Source organism: Procambarus clarkii, chromosome 44 (genome assembly GCF_040958095.1).
Source record: "Procambarus clarkii isolate CNS0578487 chromosome 44, FALCON_Pclarkii_2.0, whole genome shotgun sequence".
Classification (NCBI taxonomy): Eukaryota; Metazoa; Arthropoda; class Malacostraca; order Decapoda; family Cambaridae; genus Procambarus; species Procambarus clarkii.
The window spans coordinates 17084894-17100053 of record NC_091193.1 but is presented as its reverse complement, the minus strand read 5'-3'; the positions used below and the strand labels follow the sequence as shown (position 1 = coordinate 17100053).

The 15160-nt window shown below is 38.5% G+C and overlaps 1 protein-coding gene across 2 annotated transcripts in view; it reads right to left on the bottom strand.

Moving 5' to 3' along the window:
* The window catches only part of Pi3K21B (phosphatidylinositol 3-kinase regulatory subunit alpha), a 579671-nt gene extending 564901 nt beyond the window's left edge, over positions 1 to 14770 (bottom strand). The window contains exons 1-4 of one of the 2 annotated variants that reach the window (XM_069300668.1): positions 14711 to 14770; positions 11167 to 11555; positions 9085 to 9928; positions 5963 to 6063 (exon numbers count right to left, since the gene is read on the bottom strand). In XM_069300668.1, the coding sequence (XP_069156769.1) occupies positions 5963 to 6063; positions 9085 to 9289 (306 nt within the window). In that variant the 5' untranslated portion in view covers positions 9290 to 9928; positions 11167 to 11555; positions 14711 to 14770. Of the gene's footprint in view, positions 1 to 5962; positions 6064 to 9084; positions 9929 to 11166; positions 11556 to 14283; positions 14545 to 14710 lie in introns of those variants that run through there. The other variant, XM_045725894.2, reaches the window with a different exon arrangement.
* Positions 14771 to 15160: the final 390 nt, after the last annotated feature.

Here is a 15160-nt window from a genome sequence, read left to right as displayed (position 1 = left end):
TCATCATTCCTCCATACTGTACCAAGTATATATATTTAGGTTTGACAATCCCCACAGTGCTGCATGTGATACCACACACTAGAAGGCAAAACCAGGGTTCCATAGGCAAATTATATGTAACCAGAACTTCCACCCAATATGAAATACAAGGATACAAGAGAGACATGGCCATGACACAACTTACTAACAATCACTAACCTAACTCTTGTAGCCCTACAGATGGAAATAGGTATGTGTACCTAGTACACAGAAACCAAACACCTAACACAATGATTTTGTAAGGATTGTAAATGAAGTGGTATCAGCTCACAGAGCAAAGTCAATGCTGTGCACCATGGGACTGAACTGAGACACAGGTAAAAATATCAAAGGACACTAAAACAAAGCTAAGTCCCCCAAACACACGATGAAACTGCGACGTTGCTACAACGTACGAACAACTTGTAACACCTCCAAACAAGTAGCAAGAAGTATCCAGCAAGTTGTAACAACTTTCTAAAATGTCAAAAAACTTTATAACAAGTTGTAATAAGGTAACAATTGGGGGCCGTTATGTTGTGTGTCTGCAGGGAACACTGTAAGAAGAAACAAGCTCCTAGGTAGTAACATAGGTTTAGCTCTTCAGAAAATCAGTTGCTCAGATGTCAACTATATAAGACATGAGCTGGGGGGAGTACGTGTATGCGAGATCTATAGGGTGGAGGAACCTGGAGATGTAAATGGTGTTCGGACCTGATGGCAGTCAGTATGAGTGCACTAAAGAAGGCCAACTGGTACTTAGCCAAGTCCTCTTTGGTAGTCACTTAAGGGAGGGAACAGGACTACTTCACATTTTTTTAATTTTACACAACCCCTTGCGATCATTCTGGGCTGGGCTATGTTTTCCAGTGATTTCCCTAGCACCTTTAACTCTCAATGTGCAGTCATCGTCATTTGTTGATCTGAACTTCAAATGAACCTGAAGTTGTCATTTGCTGATTACAGTATCATTATTATTGCCCAGTTTATATTGTATACCAATAATGTATACATGGTTATACTGTGATTGCTCTATAAGGATGTAATTGAGTTAACCAAGATGCATGAAAAAATTTGCAATCATTTTGTAATTGTTTACTATGCAAATAAGATTATCATGTACTACGGATCCAAGATTATCATACGACAACTCGGCTTTTTCCACTAGTTTTTTAATTCATGCCTGGATGACATCCTTAGATAAAATTGCACCAAAGAAGTGAATTGCAAGACACTCATTTGAGCTATGGCAGGAACAGATTTACTTGTAACTGATATACATACTACATTGTAGGCCTCGGTACTCGGTAACTGTTTTTTGTCAATTATGTGTTGATAAATTGTGATATTCAACACAAACACTACAACTAACAAGTGAAATAACAAAAAAAAGCATCCAAGGCAAAACATATGAGTCGTCTCTGAGTACCACTGTGTGAACAACTCTCCAGTCTGGCATCGAAAAGCACAATGATCCTGCCACTCGTCTTCTTTCTACAATACAGCTCACCAAACCAGAAAAGTCAAAGATTCCTTTTTTTTGGTCTTTTTCTTAATTTATTTATGCACTTATACTATTCTATAAGAATAAAATCATTATTACTTTTATTTATTTTCCCCCATAGACGAGGTGACAATTTTGATGATACCCACATTTGAAAGTAAAGGTCCTTGAAGGAACTACAGTTTTTGAAACATTCCCTGTGATGCCAGCATCAATATGTTGCCCAGCCTAACTGTTATGTTCCGATCCAAGGACACTCCAGAGGTTACCTCAGGAAGGAACTGAATGAGACAGCTCAGATGATGTTATTATCATACATTTCATACAAAAATCATACAAAATCATAATCTAATATTTTTTGTTGAATTTCCTAACGTTCTGTTGGCATCGAGATCCTATTCCGTAGGAACTTTTGCTCTTGCAACCAGGTTCAGACTGGAACAGAACCCTTCTACATCAGAGCTTCGTACACATGGGGGGTTTGTTCGAGCAGGGTTCCACTGGATTAGGAAACAAAAGATATAATGTAATTATACACAAAAACTATATTTACCATACTGTTCATTGCTCATTGCTATTATTATGTAGCTATCCCATAAGAGATTAAAGAGAGGAAAGAGATTAAAACATCCTTTAATATAAGTAAATCCATTCCATATACAATCAAGAAATAATCTTTTTGGCACTATCAATGCTGTCTCCTTACTCATGAAGGTTAAAACCCTCAATAATGCAATCATAATCTTGTTTCACATTTTGTATCACCCTTATAGAAATAAAAAAAAAAACGAATTGAACGTACAGTAATAAAACGCCTTTTTCTGGTGGATCCCTCGTTACCTCCCTGAGCTACACATTGGTAACCTGTTAAACCTCCAGCACCACACCAAGCCCTAACAATTCACAATCACACAATCACTTATTGGAGACCAGAAGTAGTACCTGAATCTGGTCTACACAACAGAAGGAAAGAGGAGTTTGGGGATTTAGGACCATCACGGCAACAAAGAGAAAAGGCCACCAGAAAGGTAGAGCACACCAATACTAACTACACTCATATCTTAGCCAAAAGGTCCAGAAGTACTAACAAATGCATGTATTATATTTGCAAAACTGATCCTACATATACAATTATTACCCAGGCCAATTCACTGGTTGGTCAACTCGTCCTTCTAATAGAATGTCGCATTTTGACGTATAGTTTACCCAGGGCCAAAAACTGTTGTACAAGAAAATAATAGCAGCTTATAATAGCAGAAAATAATTGACACTATGTCCTGTTTTAGGTCCTCTGGTAAGTTAGGAGAGGGCACTTTAGTACAGAGGAGATACCAAGATAGGAATGGGTAGGAACGAGGAGATACCAAGATATCCACCAGAAAGAGGAGCTTCATTACATTGTGCTAGTTTTCTAGGAGGGCCAACCTCAATATCTCCTCAACCTCAAGGAATCTCACAATGGAGAACAAAAGAAAAACAGGACACGCTTAGCATGAAGAGGGAAAGAAGTGGCAAATACCCCAAAGAAAAACAGGGCAGGCTTAGCAACTGACCCAAAGCCTTAAGAGCATGGCACTGCTATGGTTGTCCTAAGCATTCACAAGACTGCTTGAGACAACCGGGTTCTGGAACACTGAACCAAGAACATGGAACTAATGAAGAGTGCATCTGCATAAACATTCTAAGTGGAGGCAAGAAATGACAACCGGTGGCCCTAGGATGAAGAATATAATGAATTCCTGTCAGAGAATCCAAGCATCAACCATCAAAAAAACCCTCCACACAACCAGTCTTCTTCTTCACAAGAAATTATGATGGAGGCTGAGGGAACCCAAAACCTTGAAAGAAAAACAGAGAAGAAAAAAATGTTTTTGAAAAGAGCACGAAGCTCCCACCCTGACAACTAGACGACATGGCTAACACAGCTTCATCCTCCAAAGATGAAGAAACCCAAAAATGAGGTGAAAGAAAACTAGAGACAACTACAAGAATTTGGCAGAAGTGAGATTAACCCTGAAAGTCAACAAGAAGAGTGCCACCAAAGTTTAACTATAAGACACAATAGTATTGGGTATCAAATGATGCTCCTGAAAGAACCAAGACAAAACAGATCCACATGCAAGCTAGTTTGCACACCCAAATGATGGCCGATTCTTCCTAGGACCACTCTATTGAGATTTGCCAGAAATGGAAGAGATCCTCCTCCAGCATAATTGACACACCTGCATGCAAGCCATGCAGTGAAATAAATCCCAAGAATAAACATACAGTACTTGGCTACTTGCAGAGTACAACTCCACTGGGAAAGATTGAAAAAATTAACTCCTGAAGCACAATCAGAGTGGAGCAGAGGGTGCAGAGCCCCTCGGAAAATTAATGTCTAGCAATGCAGACTAAACTGCCACGAGCTCACACATTGGGATACGCACCTACCGTAGAGGAAGAGACTAACAGTTCTGACATACAAGATGATCACTAGAGACTAGACCCCAGCCGAGAGCTGAAGAGCCTATGAACGACAAGCAAGAGGGAAAAGAACACAACAGAACCAAACCCTGAAATGCTAAAGAAGAAAGCAGAGAAAGAAACCTTTGCAGTCTTTGGGGTCTTAACCCAATGGTCCCAGCAAATAGAAGGAATGCATTGAAAGAAGAGGTTCTTGAAGCCAATTCCATCCACAACTAGGAAAAAACATGACAAAAATGTTTATGTCGAGAGAGAGGTAATTAGCGTATCAGGTATAAGCAGCTAGGAGGGGCACAAAAAGCTAGATCTTGCTCTCCCATTGTCATTGATAGATAAGCACCACCAGACAGATGCAAGATGAAAGGTGCAGTAGTGAAAGAGGAAAGGGGGTGCTGTCCATGCATCCCAGACCAAGCCCAGCCAGGTCAAAACCTGCAACGGGAACAAATGGGGGCTTCACCAGATGTCGAGAAATCTGAAACCCAAAGAACCAGCTTCCTGGGCAGAAGACACAAACTGATTGGGAGACAACAAAGCTCTCCAATATCCTCAACACTAACTGGAAGAAATAGATAAAAATCCAGTGGTTTCTCTCCAGACAGAAAGATCTAACACCAAATTTTTGCAATCTGGAAACAGTATTACAAACTGCAGTTGGTTGTTCGCCCACTTGAGGACAGCCAGAGGTCTCTCATATATGTTGAAATTAGACAAACGAGAAAGACTGAAATGTGGGTGCACCAAAATTCTTGGCCCAATGACCTTGTTTTCCATAGTGAAGAGTTGAGAAGAATAGCTTAACCAAACCCTGTCAAATGATGGAGCTAGAAGCCATAACAGAAGCAAACCCTAAAAAGCCAGAACAGGATAATGGCACAGAAGAACCTTCAGACACAGCGAGAAAAGCACCTTACAATCCCCGAGATGGCAAAGTGCCACCAACCGAAACATCTGGGGGTACTCTTCCAGGGATCTGGGGTGGGGGAACTCTTCCAGGGATCTGGGAGAGGGACACTTCCAGGAATCTGGGGGTGTACTCTTCCAGGGATCTGGGAGGGGGGGTGACCACTCTTCCAGATATCTGGGAAAGGGGGGCACTTTTCCAGGGATCTGGGAGGAGTACTCTTCCAGGGATCTGGGAGGGGGGGCACTCTTCCAGGGATCTGGGAGGCACTTTTCCAGGGATCTGGGAGGCACTCTTCCAGGGATCTGGGGCGAGGGGGGGCACGCTTCCAGGGATTTGGGGGGAGGGGTACTCTTTCAGGGATCTGGGAGGTACTCTTCCAGGGATCTGGGGGGGATACTCTTCCAGGGATCTGGGGGGGTTACTCTTCCAGGAATCTGGGGGAGGTTACTCTTCCAGGGATCTGGGGGGTACTCTTCCAGGGATCTGGGGAGGGGGGTTACTCTTCTAGGGATCCAGAGCACTATTCAAGTATCAGGGGAACTTAACAAGTTCTGAACCAGCAGAGTTATGCAAGAAATCCCAAACTGCAAAGACGAAAGATAAGCAAGCCTCGCTGATGTACAAAAACTTAACTGTACAGCACAGGCAACACCAAGTAGGAAGAATACATACAAGTGAGAATTTGAAAAGTTACTGTTTAATTCTGGTGTGAAGAGTAAACCCAGAATCAAAAGAACTGTGTACTGTATATCTATTCAGCCCCAGAGCATATAAATAAAGGAGCTAACAAAGGTGTCCTGACCAGCAAAAACCAAGATAAAAATTTAAATTTTGATGCAATGATATCCATGATAACTTAACAATTATTTACTAATATGAAGAACGTACCATAAAGGAAAATATGAATAACAAATACATTGCAAAATGCAGTACAGTACAGTATTTCTGTAATTTTCCTAACACACAAGTATTTCTACAAATGAATTACCATTTTTTATTTTTTTTTGCAAGTAAATTCATGTCTTAATTCATATACTAACTTTTTAACTAATGACTTTTCAACGTACTTGTTTATCAGTGAAGGAGTGCGTTACATCCGGAGGGGGAGGGGGGCGACGGCGTTGGAGCACCGTTCTTGTGTGTGACCCATTTAATACCAAGAAGTAGCCTGAAAGATTTCAATATATTTATTTATAAAAACAGAGAAAGAAAACTTAAATATTCCCATAAAGACTATGACCATTATTATTTTACTAATTATAGAACTTAATATTATGTTTAATATTATAATAGAGATAATGTGGTGTTCCAGGGAGGGAGTAATATTATACATGAATATATATATGATAATATATAATATCAAGACTAATATTATTAATATACATTACATTATACACACACACACACACCCACACACACAGCCAAAACCAAAGAGCCAGAGCTCAACCCCCACAACACAACTATGCAAGAACACGTAGAGAGAAAGATCTGGGGGGTTGATATCACACCGAACCTGTCCCCAGAAACCTACATCAAAAGGATATCTTCAGCGGAATATGCTATATTAGCCAACATAAGAACTGCCTTTAGAAATTTGTGTAAGGAATCATTCAGGACCTTGTATACCACTTATGTCAGACCAATCCAGCTCAAGACAAAGTTAGAGAAAATTCAGAGGTACGCCACCAGACTAGTCCCAGAACCGACAGGTATGAGCTACAAGGAAGGCTATGAGAGCTAAACCTCACATCCCAGGAAGACAGAAAAGTAAACGGAGACATGATAACCATATCCCCTAAAAGACTATGACCATTATTATTTTTCTAATTACAGAACACACAAAATTATCAGGGAAATTGACAAGGTGGACAAAGATAAACTATTTAGCATGGTTGGAACTCAAACAAGGGGACATAGGTGGAAATTTAGTACCCAAATGAGACACAGACATTAGAAAAAGAATTTTAGTGTCAGAGTAGTTAACAAATGGAATGCATTAGGCAGTGATGTGGTGGAGGCAGATGCCATACACAGTTTCAAATGTAGATTTGATAGAGCCCAAGAGGCTCCAGAATCTGTACACCAGTTGATTGACAGTTGAGAGGAGGACAAAAACCCAAAACTCAACCCCCACAAGCACAACTAGATGAGTACAAAACACACACAGTAGGCATCCATCAGTCTCAGGAGACTATGGAGTTATGCTCTGATTGTCTGTCTGGATTGGCCTCTACAGGGTGTAAAGCCAGGGTAGGTCGATACAGGGGAGAAACTGCCACACATGCAGCAGATCTCCCCTCTCCATGGCACCGAAAGTCTCCAATGGAAAGGCAAATGCCAATACGATTGGTTACAGCGCTGTCGCAGGAACTGTCAGAACAAGGTTGAAGGCAACAATGAACTGCCCTAGGGGCTCCAGCTCCAGAGTTTACCTCGAAGTTGGTAAAAGAAGGCACAGGGACTCCAAACCCGGAGACCGGCGTGGTCAGGGCCAGAGAAGAACCACTCCAGCAAGAGTAAGAACGACCCCAGCCTCCTGAAGCAAAGCTTGGGCCACACGAACCCCAGGAGGTGGACGTCTGAGCCCCACACCTACGGATTCCAGACAGAGATCCTCACAGCCCCCTTTCACCCGAGGCCAGTTCCCTTCATGACCCAGCAGAAGGAAGAGTAATAATTATTAATTAATTATAGTATAATAATTATAATAATAATTGATGTAATTAATAATTATTAATTACAACACATATGCGCGCACACACACACAAACACACATGTACACACATGATTACGTTTGTTTTTTATGCGTAATTGCTAGGGAAAATTAGGGACTTAAACGACTGTAATTGACCTCAAAAATGCACTGTAATGACAGTGCAGTGAGTGGAGCAACACTTGGCAGATGAAATTCAATGTAAATAAATGTTACATAATGAATATAATGCAGAATAGGGATGAACAGGCCACACTTAACCTACAAATAATGTGAAAACATATTAATAACTTCTGACATATAATGAGATCTAGAAGTGGTTTTGGATAATAAAATGACACTAGAGGCCCATATAAAAGGCAATGTGAGAGGAGCCTATGCTGTGCTAGCAAATTTCAGAACTGCATTAAATGTACAGTAGAGATAGAGAAATATTGAAGAAATTTTACAAAATATTTGAGACCAAAATTGTAATTTGCAGTAGTAGTGTGGTGCCCACATCTTAAGAAACACAAATAAATTAGAAAGGGGTGTGAAGACTTAAGAACATGAGCTATGAAGAGAGGCTGTAGATATTAAGAACATGTCAAAGTTACAAGACAGGAGATAATGTTGTTGATATGATCAAGAATACAGTACATAAGAAATAGTAACAGTTATCAACAAGATTAACACAGAATTCATGAAAACTGCAACTTCAAGAACTAGATTCAAATTAAGGAAACAAAGGTGTGAAAAAATATTAGAAAGTTCTCTTTTTGCAAACAGAATGATAGATGGAACAAGTGAGAAAGCAGTGCATGTCAAAACCATCAGAAGTTTCAAACGGTCATATGACAGAGTGTTCTACTGGGAAGATGGGACACCATGCGTGTAGCTCTCATTCTATATCTACACTTACGTAATTACACACACACACAACAAAGGGCATGGCTGCAACTAGACATCCATGTGTCAATGTGAAGATATAAGAAAGTGATCAATGAAATGGAAGCAAAATAGTTGAGGGAAAACTCTTTTGGCTATTTCAAGAATAGGTATGATGTGCAATATGAGACAGTAATCATTACATTACATGACTCAAAATGAGGGGCCCCAGGAGCTGAATCTTAACTCATACACAACTTGGCAAGTACACTACATATCTATAAGTAATACTGTACAGTATATTAAAACCATCATCCCAGTTATCTTAGAGAAAACTTTCAAGTTTTTGTAAAATAACTCTAGCTAATTACGCTGTAGCTATAGCAATCTATATGTAGCAGCAACATATAGAAAACTAATTCAGGATAAGTTTATGTATATGGTTTTCAGCCAGGAAGACCAATTACAGAACTAAGCACAACGACAATCTAAATTTCATCTCCCCATCCCTCTACCTCCCATCCCTCTACCTCCCCCCCCATCCTTTCCAATCCCTTTGGACATCAAAGCGAACGATGGGAAGGCTAGGCAAAATAAAAATAGGCTCACCTGGAAAGTAGCCTTCCTGGCCAGTGCGTATATTGGTTCCACAAAGCCATCCATCTGGACTCTCTGGGATTACATTCTGACTGTGTAGAAACTCTGCTGTCACATGTATGACATCATTGACTTCCATACTGGGGTCATTGTTTCCAGTTCCTCTATAACTCTGACGAGCCACATAAACATACACAATCTCTGTTGAAGCCTGCATGATTGGTTCAGGGTTAATTGATCTAATTTTATGTTCAAGTTAGAAACTGTATCATTAAGAACAGGCTATGGTGAAACTTAGACAATACTTTTAATTTTCACGATAGCACAGATCTTCATGGCATTATGTCTGACTAGATGATCCAGACATTGCTTCAGTACAGAAGTACACTTTATTTTCCAAAGTTTTATTGTTGATATGGTTTTTCCTTGCAGTGTATGTACATAAATCACCAAATGAGTTTGCAGTAATACACAGCAAGTTGTTGATGCCAGCCTTTCCGTGCACAGAACTACTGTATTTCTAAAACTCAATGTAATGTTTCAGCAGGTCTAACTTTCCAGTGCTAACCTGCCGATAAATTTTTCACAGTGATGTGTGAGCATAGGATACTGCAGTATATATATTCCACAACTTTTATACCTTATATACATTGTTTCAATCTCAGTGCTTACATTTTTCCAAATATTTGAAACTAATGAAATAGATTTTCATGGTGGTAATATATGCTGCTCAAGGAATCATAATCTTTAGTACACTCGAGCACCCACACTATTATCATAAAGTCAAACAATTTTAAAAGCCTTCCGATAAAGTGCAATATCATCTTCAACTGCCAAGTCTTGACCAAGAGGAAATCTGAAAGAAAAATATACATTACAATACATTTAAAAATGCTGGTACAACCTTATACAGAAGAAAAAAATGTTAAAAATTATAGTAAGCAGTATATAAAAATCAACAAGATTACTTTAAAAATCCACAAAATAGGCTAATTAAATTCCTACTGCAGTATTAATATATTACTCCTTTTAATATATTTATGATCAGTATAAATTGCCAACATATACATGGATCATAATCAGTACAATAAAAGAAAAAAACAACAACAATGTTGTCAACCAAACACCAGAGTAGAATTATGAAATACAGTATGGCATTAAACATGGAGGTGTCAGATGCCAGTCTTCAGATATGGTTGGAGACCCGATGGCTGACACTGTCGAAGATTTGCAGCCATAGACCATTTGTCTGCCATAGACCTAGCCTGCCATGTGTTATGTATCTCTGTGTTCCACCTCCATGGTTATTGGAGACACATCAGGTATCCTCTTGGTCAGTGGCTCATTTCTTGGAAAGGATTGAGCATCTAGAACTGATATTATGGAACATGTTAGCAGGGCATGTCAGTATTCTTAAATGGTGTCTATTTGTTATGGACACCAACGGAGAAGTTGGAGACGTTTTTTTATTTGCTTCTGTCCATGTGTTTGACAAACTAGAAACCAGACACCAATGCCCAGCTAATCATTTCTTGATAAACACTGGCCATTACAGTGTGATGATTATATTCAAGGTAGTATCGTGTGTTTAAGATGGGTCAGTGGCATTTTCAATGAATTTAGAGATGCCAATAATAGTCCTTGATTTTGGAATTTGGAGACTAAAAATGGGATCAATTTCATTACCAGTCTTTAGACACCCTTTATACCAATAATGCGCTTTTTTAACATCTTCTCTTGTTACCTTGTATTGATTTGGGGGGGGAAGGGGTCAAGTTCCCTGCAGCCTGGTTTCTCATTAGGCCTCCTGGTTGATGGTCTGGTCAACCAGGCTGTTGGACAGTGCTGCTTGCAGCCAGACATATGAAACCATGTCAAATACAGTTTAAAGACTGTACTTCTTCCTAAAAACAAAAAGAGCACATTTAATAAAATACATATAATCACTTGAATTTGATGATAAAAACTCATGAGTCAAGCACTACTCACATACTGAATCATGTCAAAACTAATATATTTATTCTAATATACATGCACTATTTAATAAATATCTTTAATTTTTAAATGTCTTTGGCGTATATTCAGTGAGATTACCTTGCGATGGTTTTAGGGCTCAACATCCCCGCGGCCCGATTCTCGGCCAGGCCTCTATGGCTATAGAGATAATGGCATTTTTGTAGTTTTGTTGAATGTACTGATAGTACTGGTACAGGAGCTAAAGATTTTTTCGGCGTCAATATCTGGAGACTAGTGATTATATCCTACAGGATGAATATACTGTACTGTAACTAAATTAAGAATGCAATTTTGCTATGCTTGTTAATAATTTAAGCTTTTCCTCAATTGATAACATCGTCCTCTTACTAAATTTAGACCGACTACTGTTGTAACAAACAATGCCAGACAGGATATGGATGTGCACAGTGTCTGATATTTTAATATGGTTTACCCATGAAGATGATACATGTATTTTCATCATTTTGCTGTAACATACAATACAATCATATTAATAAATGGATAAAGTAGCTGGAATTTAATTAACATGGATAAGTAATAACTTAGGTACCTTCTCATAAAGCTACTAACACCAATAAAGTTTCTGGCAAAACCCTAAGCTCTAACAATTTAAGTATAGAGTACAGTACACAGACAATTTCTAATGATTTGAAAGTTGAAAAAAATTAAGTTAATATTAGTTAAAAATACTTTAAACTAGTAGTATATTATGATTAAATAAAAGCTGGTAGGCTTTAATGTCCTAGGTGGGACGTAATTCAAATTTGGTAATGACTATGCAGTATAAGAGTATTACAGTATGGAATTGTACATTACTAGAGAAAGATAAATAATAATAAAAATTACTAGGCCTAATGAGGGAATTATATTTTTTAATGGTTATAGGTGAATTAGCAGCACAAACTTCTCGGGTAATTGTAATTTAACACTGCAAATTGTTTAATTAAGGGTAATAATAATAAGAGTGGGATTCTACATATGAGGGTAAACTAATGTTATTTACATTACTTTTGGGTACTGTATATGCTGAGCTATTCTTTATATCATCAGGAAGGGAACTCCATATTTCAGGCCACTTTATTTACATGGTATTAGCATGGTTCGAGTTTAAATCTGGGAATGTCAATAGGCTAGTTGTATTAGTGCGAGGTTCATAAATTTTATTAGAATACATCTCTAAAAATTTTCACATCAGGATTTGAATTGTAACGCAGGGCTTTGTAAATACAGTACAGAAGCACAAGAGTTTTATGGACTGCGTATATTTGGCATGTTTAGGAACATTGTCACTAAAGTATACTTCTTTTATTTTGGAATTCAAATAATTTTTTTAAATTAATAGGTCTATTTATTTGTTATTAAATTACAAAGTTTTTGTAATTATAATTTGTCATTACATGTTAATATACGTTTTGTCTTACACAATATCGAATAATCGACTAATTAGCCGAATCAGCTTCTGCTAATCCTCATTAGCCGAAGCATTCTACAGCCTGCAATTTATAAATGGAGATACTGTATCCACATACACTAGCGACCATAACTATACAGTGTATTGGATTTCAGCTCCGACAACCACAAAACCAGTTGAGGGTCCAGGTACTACAGTCGGGTTCATTCTCGATCCACAATTGGGAATTCTGGGTTCAAATCCCAGGTGGAACAGAAATGGTTCAGTATGTTTTTTATCACCTAATACCTTTGTTCACCTAGCATTAAATAGTTAATCAGCTTGTTGTGGGATTGCATCCAGGGGTGGGTCAGTAATTCAACCTTGGAGGGAGGGGGGGGGCTCAATACTGTACAAGCCTAACATATATATATATATATTTATATATATATATATATATATATATATATATATATATATATATATATATATATATATATATATATATATATATATATATATATATATATATATATATATATATATATATATATATATATATATATATATATATACTGGCTGTCCTCCGACACAATGAATTATTATTTTTAATATTAAATAATCAAGACACTACTGTACTTTTTAGCACTCCGTAAATTTATATCCAAACAATAAAAAATTAGATTACCCTATGGATCAGCAGCCAAAGCCTCTACAACATTTAGGTTAGGTAATTGTTAACTACTGTATTCAGTTGATTATGACCACAAGCCAGCTATCTTGAGGGCATATATATGCTACTTTGATAAAGATATTCACATTTTCTTTTACAAACTGATAGAACACACACACTGATGGAGCCTATTTACTATACGAATTAAACGAAGTTTGGCCAAATGTAGCCTTACTTAACCACACCTTATCTAAAAAGGTATAGCAACTCTAATAATAAAAACAAATAGATTCCACTACTTCTGAACGTAGCATTTATGGCTTCACATTGTTGGGGGACAAGAAGCTTGTTAAGACACTCATTTACTGCTAACAGAACATAGACATCGGGTAAAGAAACATGCCTGAATGTCTCATCTCACACGAGAATCAGACCCGAGATCTTTGGAATGTGAACCACCTAAAATGACCACTGTGCTAGACACCTTTTCACACACAGCAATTATTCAGCTAATTCTTTAATTACTCCTTAAATAACACTGTTCTTTCTCTGCTATGGTACACTTCCAGTAATACATAGAACATGATCCACAAAAGTGACATGTTCCAATGTGTGAACCATCTTTTTTCTACACTATATAGCATAGTAGTAACTTGTTCATTATGTAAATAAGGTATTCACGTATCAGAATGTAGAGGGTGTAACACATGTTTAACATTTAAATGTAGTCAAGACTACAGAACACACATGACAGCATTTAGCACAATAACAGTTGGACAAGTGAATCATCAACAAATATACTCTTACTCTCGTTTGCCTTGTTTCAATATTTTTTACTCCATAAACAGACAAATTTTGAGAGTGGTATTCAGAACAATATGCATAATATATACACATTTCTGCCTAGTTGGACACAATTTAAAAAAAAAAAACAGTCAGGAGTAATTATGATGTGAGGAGTGAGAATGACACAAGCAAGTATGATGCTCACGTCTGAAGACAGGTCAACGTCTTAGTTACCACCTCAAGTCTCACTTGCCTACCGTCTCCTGCAACAAATCCACACGCTGCACATGTCAAAAATTCATGTCAGTGCTCGTGAAGCTTTAATCAATCCCAATCATTGGTTTACCTCGCTGGAATGCCTTCGAGGAGATCAAAGTTCACGGAGCCACTAGTCTCTGGCACTCCCAGGCACCCTGGAGGCCATGGGGGCCCTGCAGGGGCACTACACTCGCTCGCACACGCCCTGCACCACCGCCTGCACCAGGTTCACATCTCGCTCCAAGCTACAGTTAAGTCAGCAGGTAATGCTACAGCCAGACAAATTCCCTCACTCCGTGAACCAAAATAATCAACCAGACAATACTGCCAGCAGCGCCGCGCCCGGCTGTCTCCACAACTACTTCAAAACCTCCCGCCACCTCACTCCCCCTCGCTCGCCTCTACTCCCTCGCTTTTACGGCCTTTCACGGACATTTTATACACCAGATGTATTCTTCGCGTAAAGCAAACATTCGATACAATAAGTAATGTTGGTGGGAATGAGTATAATATGCCTGGGATGAGGGGAATGACAGAGGACGGGAGCGGCGGTCGTGGTAAGAGGGAGAACGGTGTTATCTGCCACCAGCGGAAATGTTTGTACTGGGACTCTCACTATCGCCTCATATCCTTCCTTACACAGCCTCTCCACCACTCTTCTCTCACCGCGATAAAGCAAAGACACAATCAACTAAGGACATTTTAAATACTAAAGCCCTTTTCTTAAGCTACTGTGCGTATAAAACATTGGTTATCGAAATATGACCAAAGAGGAAATTGTGACAACTAGAAACAATGTTCACATTGGACTTATTGATCGTAATAACTTGTTTTTATCTGTAAGGATTTCATGAGCCTAAGTGTTATCTTCAACCACTATTACTCTGAGCTTGGTGTTGCTTTGTATGTTTATATATACTTGAATATCATTAGACACATTTTTGGGATCGGTAACCAACTATGCA